General features: G+C 39.6%; 1 protein-coding gene across 1 annotated transcript; it reads right to left on the bottom strand.

Moving 5' to 3' along the window:
• Positions 1 to 1,907: 1,907 nt before the first annotated feature.
• On the bottom strand, positions 1,908 to 3,976 carry LOC149207529 (transcription termination factor MTERF15, mitochondrial-like). The gene has a single exon (XM_089395784.1). The coding sequence runs from the start codon at positions 3,785 to 3,787 to the stop codon at positions 2,648 to 2,650; it is 1,140 nt and encodes a 379-aa protein (XP_089251910.1). The 5' UTR covers positions 3,788 to 3,976; the 3' UTR covers positions 1,908 to 2,647.
• Between the last annotated feature and the right edge of the window lie 4,426 nt (positions 3,977 to 8,402).

Genomic DNA, 8,402 nt, shown 5'->3' with positions numbered 1-8,402 from the left:
CCTTCAACTCCTCTTTGTCACTTCAAGATAGCTCGTCTAGGGCTACTTTGGGCTATCAACACACTGCCCTCCACCAGACCAATGATGCCCAATACTTCACTGTAGATTCTGCTCCTAGGATGGACTTTTCACCTCCACGGAAAGTCCTCCAAATGGCACCTACAGGCTGCAATGTAAACTGATCCAAATCCGGTCACAAACTATGACCCAACACAAGAAAAAAACTTAGTCAAAACATACCTTTGACTGCTGCTCTAAGCTGAAGTGAACTGTTGTTCTTGACTGTGGCTGGTTAGGGCACCTTGGAATGCTACAACAGCCCTAACAAAGTCACTTACACAGCCCTTTCTTATGTCATATCTTGTCCTACTGGTCCTTCGCTCTCGTACTGCTCACTAGCTGCCCCTTAGTCCTTCAAAGGACACCAGATCAAGACTCCAGGAGGGCTGCCACCTAACACTGCTACAAGTCACTTTTGTAGCATGTACACGGGCTGATCTAATCTGCTCTCTGGGTAGGCCTAATTCCCGAGCTCCAAACTGCCAGGCTAGCAGTCACCTTTGTCCATCAAGGTGCTACACTTCGGCACCAATCTTCACCCAACCTTCAGCTCCTCTTTGTCACTTCAAGATAGCTCGTCGAGGGCTACATTGAGCTATCAAAACGCTGCCCTCCACCAGACCAAGGATGCCCAATACTTCACTGTAGATTCTGCTCCTAAGATGGACTTTTCACCTCCACAGAAAGTCCTCCAAATGGCACCTACAGGCTGCAATGTAAACTGATCCAAATCCGGTCACAAACTATGACCCAACACAAGACAAAACTCAGTCAAAACATACCTTTGACTGCTGCTCTAAGCTGAAGTGAACTGTTGTTCCTGACTGTGGTTGGTTAGGGCACCTTGGAACGCTGCAACAGCCCTAACACAGTCACTTACACAGCCCTTTCTTACTGCGGCCTGCCCTTGGAAGACTTCCCTTCATCCAAGCTACTTTCCTGGGCACTAAACCAACCCTTAAACTCCTCCACGCAGCTCTGTTTGAGTTGGTTAGGGCTGCAGCAGCCTTATCTGAGGGTCTGTCCACCCTTTATCACTTCAGACTTGGCCCAGAATTACTCTCCTCTGCCTCGGCCCTCTAACACAGCAGCTTAGACATCAATACAGCCATGAAAAGTGCCCAGAAGTGCCCTCTCCTCCTCGCTGGTCTGTCCCTTCTTCCTGCGGCCCAAAACAGAGATTAATTCTCTCCTCCAACGAACTTGTCACTTGTAATGTGTTGCACAAATGGATGCTCTTTAGCCTCCTCTCCACCTTCTATTTATAGACTAAATGAAGGGCTCCATGAATTGATGAAGAGACATGTCTCTTGGACCAAGCCTACATGACTTGACTGTCCATAATTAATTGTCAACTTCAAAAATTCATATCTTCGTTTCTAGAGCTCCGATTTGAGTGATCTTTGGAGCGTTGGAATTGGCACGCCAAGCTCTATCACCTCAAATTTTCTCATGCTCAAATTCTTCATGGTTTTGGCCCAAATCCCGATGGGTGCAAAACCACTACCTTGGGTTCCAAGCCCACAAGTGACCATTGTGGTGCTTTGCCCTCCAAACCCTGAACCCTAGGACTTGGAGTACCTCCCAAGCTACACAAACAAATCAACAGAGGGTGAGTTGTACTTTGAATTGCAACACTGTATAATCTGCTTCTCAAACATCTTGACAGGCGGCTGTATGGCTGGTGCCAAAGAAGCCATAGAACTGTTAAAACAGAGGCCTTTACCAGAGATTCTCTGGTCAAAAAAGAGAAACTAGTGAACAGGAAAAGGCATATTTATACAGCTGATCAATTTTCGCAAACTTTCTGAATGTTATTAACTGAAACACATTCCATGCATGTCTCCTTTTATTTTTGCTAATAAAGTGTATATATATAGATGCGATCCGGTACAGGTTACAAAAATGGGATTTCCATCTATCCTCAGATTCTCTCATAAATTTCATAAAGCAAAATACTTGTCCGCTGGTACATTTCCTAACAATACCTACTGTTTCATACCGTTCATAATATTCCCCTGGGCCAACATCATCATACAAAAAGCAAAAACAGTAATTCATTAAATCTAACAGAAATAATTCTGAAACTTCTAGACCAAAATTGCAAAATTCGTTTCTTGCTGAAAGAACTTATCTAGTAACTACAATTCCTCTTGGTTGCTGATGAATAGCCATACTATCTGCAGCTCTTTCTGGGTGGCATACTGAGGTAGTAGACGAGCTTGGTCTTCATTGAAGATTGCGGTATGCATGTTGGTGATGTCCCCTTGAATCTGACGGTGATGTGAACCATCAATCCCTTTGTCCACTGAAAAGCCTGCTACAGATGTCCAGATTGCTGATCTTCATCTCTGCAAATTGCTTGTGTGAGTGCTATGCATTGCCTTCGCCATCTTCCTGGGACTTTCCAATTTCAACTCCAGGCTGTGAATGACCACAAAAACCTGGTGCCATTTCTCAAAATTCAGCTCCATGCCATCATCAACAGCATCCTTACATTCGCGAATGACTTTCTCCACGCCCTCTGATTACTTTTTCCATGGCTTCTAGCCTCATTCCTACAGCTGATACACTGCCTCTCCGCTTGTCAAGGCTTCACTTGGTCGTTCACGGTCCCTAGCGTTGGCCCTACATCTAATTCACTGGATGTATCCATGTCAATGTTCAACTTTCCATCTTTCACGCAACGGTAAATATCTAGCAGAACGGAGGATTTTTCATTCGAATCGACATATATTTCTAAGAAACTTTTTTCTGACATCCTAAGAATGTGTCGAAAATGCATCTTTGTTTTCAAGAACCCCATTGACTTCAGTGCCTTTATTACTCTACACCGAGGAATCACCCTCTTCTCCAAACTGAGTTGAAACAAAAGTGGATCCTTATCGAAATCAGCCAATGTAAGTCCTGCAAATTTGACCAAAAAATCCACATGATGCTTCAAATTTTCCTCTGAAAACAACAGAATCTCCGGTCGCCGCCTTAATATCTCCGAAATTTGCTTTTTTGAGAAACCTAAACTATTCAAACAACGTAGCCTTCTATCCATATTTTCTTTCCCTGCCCAGAAAATAACATGCAAAACACGAGCAAGCATCTTTGATCCCTTGGGACGCCCAAAATCCTCAGCATGTTTAAATGACTCTAAAACCTTTTCCTCTGAAGCTGTGAGCAAATCAGGCACCCTCGCCACTATCTCTGATAATTCTTGACCCTTAACACCTAATCTTTGCAAAAGTGAAAACGAGGAATTAAGCTTGTCTTCTGCAGCTCCAAATATCCTTGCACGGGCAAGAGGTAGTTTGCAGATATCCTCTTGATTCATGTAGGTCCCAAGGAGAGTGAGCTTAGCCTGTATGTTTTTTTCGGCGCTACGAAACAAGAACGTGGGGCTGTTAAGGACCACCCTTCGAATCTGGGGAGGGTTGGTCAAACCACAGCCTTTTAACAACTCCAAAACTTCTTTCATATTCCGGGTCGACTTTGCATGAAGGTATTTCCTGTTATGCCTAAAGGCTTTCGCAATTTCTTCAGGTGTTAAACCGCAATTGTTGATAAGAAAATCAGAGACAACCCCACTGCGTAGTGAAGTTGTGGATGATGGTGATATTTGGGTGCAGAAATTGGAGAATGTTAGATGAAATTTGGCAGTAAATGCAAATGCAAGAGGAGAGGTTGCCTTTGATAATGTGTATTGGTTAGTTATCACTCGTTTCAGTATCATCATCGCAGAAGGAAGGAGGCGATAAGAATCAATTACCTGGAGGACAGAACGCCTCAAGAACGAGACGAGTCGATAGCCTTTCGGAGAAGGTTGGAGAGGGCAGCGAAAACACTGGGGTACAGGGTTAGCGTTAGGGTTCGGTGGCTGTCACACGCACAGTATAGCCACATGGATACGCCTGCCGCCTCAGAGTACGGTCATATGGGTACGCCTGTGGTTGTTTTTATATGTGGGATTAATATAAAACTCCACTTCCACATGAAAAATTGAATAGAAGCTTAAGAGTATAAATGACACAATCGTTACATAACAGTAAAATGAAATTATAATATTATTTTATTTTTGTAATTAGAGGAATTGGTAAGTGGGTTGGGTTAGTATTGGTATAACTTATTGATTTGATATGGGTTGATTCCAATTATTTTTTAGGGTTTATAATTTATTTTCATTTTTATAGAAGAGGTTATTTACTAGCATTTGTACCAGATGTTGCAAAGAAAACGCCGTAAGGCATAAAGTGCGGAAATCCATTATCCATGTAGTGTGTGCATTATTCAACAAGGTGGATCTCTCTAAATTTGTTGCAAACATTTATGTTGTTGCATGGCTAATTTATTTAGAATCTACTACTACCTCCTCTTCTTGGAATATTAAATTTCTTATCACCCGATGATGACAATCCCTCTAATTATTGGAATCACAATTTTTTCCACTTTAGTGGGTTTACCGTCAACCTAAGGAAACATGAATTTGAGTCACTCAACTAAAAAGAAATTGCTAAATTGCTATTTATCATGTTTTGAGTAAAAACAATTAATAACTCATATTTACAACCCTTGAAATATTTACAACCTTCTAATTATTGGAATCACAATTTTTTCAACTTTAGTGGGTTTACCGTCAATCTAAAGAAACATGAATTTGAGTCACTCAACTAAAAAGAAATTGCTAAATTGCTATTTATCATGTTTTGAGTAAAAACAATTAATAACTCATATTTACAACCCTTGAAATATTTACAACCTTTTAAGTCTTGTATTTATAACTCATATTTATAACCCTTTAAAATGAAACTAACTATCTATATTTTTATTAATAATAAAAAGAATCTTCTTTATAAAACTGACACTCACATGCTACTCCTATTGAAAAGGAATCAATACTCTTTGATAAGCAATATTCTTTGATAAGCAAGGAAAGCATTATACTCGACCTCAGGGAACTCAGTGGGCAAAATTATCAATAACTAGTTAATATTGATTTGCATCAATTTCTTTTGGTCCAACCAGCAATTAAAATCCATCCCCTGCCACTGCAACAATAATACACCATATATCACCTTCCCATTAAAACTGAGAATGAGTTGCAAGTAACTGTGAGAACGCGGATGCCTCATAAGCATGGAGTTAAGTTTGATCCCTGAGCTTTGCTACAATCCTCAACTGTAGAAATATTGAAATTTGAAATTTTTAAGAAGACTCTTGCCATTTCATAAGCAGCTGAGTTGACAGCAGAGTTTGTCTGTTTCTGGTCCCAATCATAGAGATGTCTATATGAGTTATGTCAATGTCTAAGTAGAGCTGTTGAATATGGAATGTCGGTGTAAGTCCTCATCTCTGTCCAACTTATGTCAAAGCAAGGATGCTACATAGGAAGAAAGAATTGGTTAAACGGTTGTGGATGATGGCATTTTTCCTAGAAAATGCAATATCTCCTTCATTGATTTCAAAACTCCATTGCTTCACTTGCACCTATCTTCTCAGGCTTTCATATTGATAAAAACAATGTAGAAAATTTTGGTTGAGTTAGTTTCAAACCATAAAATCTACCCCAACTTCATTTAATGGGCTTGTAATATAGCCTTCTTTCCCACATTTTCTTGATTATAAAATAATGTCAAAGTAAAACGAGAGTTAGAAATATTTTTCAACAATAGTCACTTGCATCAGATGATTATTATCTCGTTTGGTTTTCATCCTTATGGCTTAATATGGACGGACCATTTTCTGCAAGATTAGGAAAGCCTACTGTGTCTTTGAAAGATCGATTTGATTAATGGACATAAGTTAAAAATGCAGTGATCATCCTGTAAACAAATATATATACTCTATATATATCAAAGCAGCAGACTGAAGGCATTGAATTTGCCCATTTCAGACTCATATATGATATATCTATTCAAATGTTTACATAAACCAATATTTCATCCACAGTGGCTAAGAGTAGTATATATCAAAGACTGAAGGCACTGAAATTGCCCAATTCACTCATATATCTACTCAAATTTCTACACAAACCAATATTTCATTCACAGTGGCTAAGAGTATATATCAAAGTAGCAGACTGAAGGCACTGAACTTGCCCATTTGAGACTTATATATCTATTCAAATTTTTAAACAAACCAATGTGTGATCCACAGTGGCTAAGAGTATCTATCAAAGTAGCAGACTGAAGGCACTGAACATGCCCATTGCAAAATTCAGACTCATATCTATTCAAACTTTTACACAAACCAATGTTCATCCACATAGGCTAAGAATATATATCGAAGTAGCAGATTGAAGGCACTGAACTTGCCCTTTTCAGATTCATATATCTATTCAAACTTTTACATAAACTAGTCTTTCATCCATAGTGGCTCGTGATTTTCAAAATTTTTATGTATGCCATAATAAGCACTTCACGAATCAACTAGGAATTGAAGGCACTTGCACAAAGAATATAATAACAGAAAACCAACGTATTCTTGCAGAATAATATTATTGATGATAACACTATGCATAAATTGCTATTGCTTTGTTGTAAGCCACAGCAGGATCTTGATCTTCCTTGGCACAGATGTTACTGTCAGATGGACTGAGATGAATTTTTGCAGCCCCATTCTTCAATCTAACTTTATTCCTTTTCAATTTTGGGGCCATGAGAATCTGATAGCAGCCAACAAGTTTCTTCTTCTCCTTCTCAACCATCTCACCACCATCTTTCTGCTTTTCTTGATCTTTGCCCTGTTCCTTGCATGCACTATTGTTGAAGTCTTGACAGTGGGATTGCTATTCTTGGGCATCAACAACATTATTAGGTTTAATGGACAGTAATTTTCTCACAAATGAAGGCCTGGGTTCGACAGGATTCCCCATCAAATCTCTGAAACCCACAGCCCCCCAGTTGCAGGGATGAATCTGTTCATTCTGTGAAGATCTACTCCATCAAGAATCATGGTGCCAAGGTTGAGAATGCCCTGTGGGTGACGAGAAGGACGACGGACCTGCAGTGCCAAGAAACTCATCCCACTGAAATCTGTGCTCCCGTAGCCCTTGAGGAGAGTGGAAAGCAAGACCCTCACAGTGCCTAGCAGGGTATCCCTGAGGCAACCCACGCAGTATATCTCCATCATCACAGCAGAGGTTTCACAGCGGAGCAAACTCTCTTCCACTCTGAATATGGCCTTGTCGTTCCAAGTAGGGTTTGCGCCCCCTGTTCTGTCAATTTGCGTCGTCAGTTTTTTCTCGAAATTGATCCATACAACACAGTAGGTCTGCATCATGCCAAAAAGATGCATCTCCTTCAGATCTTGAGCTGAGATGATGTTAAGCTCCAGCTGTGTGTAAGCTTCCCCCATGATGTAGAGTGAATTTACTGCACAAGGAAACGCAATATTCAGAGACCACCCTGATTGAAATTACAGGAGAAGAAATGCCATGAATGAAATCTTTTGAAATCTGAACATTGTATAGAACTGACTTATAAGACAAAACACATCATAGACTCTCTAGCTCATGATGATGAAAGCAGATGGAAATCAGTGCAGAAGGCCACCCCAAATGGTCATGATCGAAGCCAAGAAGCAGAAAAACCCATTCATAGATACAACAATAATGGAACAAACAAAAACAAATTTGTACCAAATCCATTTGTTGTTTCATTTTAGAATTTTATTGTTGTGATTTCCATTTCAAAACTCCATTACTTCACCTGCACCTATAGTCTCAGGCTCTCATATTCATAAAAACAATGTACAAAATTTTGCTTGAGTTAGTTTTAGATTATAAAATCTACCCATTTCAAAACTCCATTGCTTCACCTGCACCTATCTTCTCAGAATCTGATATTGATAAAAGCAATGTAGAAAATTTTGGTTGTTAGTGTTAGACTATAAAATCTACCCATTTCAAAACTCCATTGCTTCACCTGCACCTCTCTTCTCAGGCTTTCATATTGATAAAAACAATGTAGAAAATTTCAGTTGAGTTAGTTTCAAACCATAAAATCTACCCCAACTTCATCTAATGGGCTTGTAATATAGCCTTCTTTCCCACATTTTCTTGATTATAAAATAATGTCAAAGTAAAACGAGAGTTAGAAATATTTTTCAACAATAGTCAGTTGCATCAGCTGATTATTATCTCGCTTGGTTTTCATCCTTATGGCTTAATATGGACGGACCATTTCCTGCAAGATTACGAAAGCCTTGTGAATCCTTTAGTTTCAAAGTAATTCTTTCAGATCACTTGCCTATCTATCTGGAGTCTAGACCTCTCAAATGAAGAGGCCTAAAAACATACCATTTTCATTTGAACAGCTGCAGTTTGGCAACCCAGACATAGAAAATAAAATCCA

The sequence above is a fragment of the Pinus tabuliformis genome, chromosome 1_2, assembly GCF_031772625.1.
Source record: "Pinus tabuliformis cultivar Carrire ecotype Pingquan chromosome 1_2, CPIR1, whole genome shotgun sequence".
In the NCBI taxonomy this organism is placed as follows: domain Eukaryota; kingdom Viridiplantae; phylum Streptophyta; class Pinopsida; order Pinales; family Pinaceae; genus Pinus; species Pinus tabuliformis.
The sequence above is the reverse complement of the archived record's forward strand: the minus strand, read 5'-3'. Positions and strand labels throughout refer to the sequence as shown.

Excerpts from the sequence above, each read along its gene's own strand:
- LOC149207529 (XM_089395784.1), bottom strand. The coding sequence starts at position 3,787 with ATGATGATACTGAAACGAGTGATAACTAACCAATACACATTATCAAAG.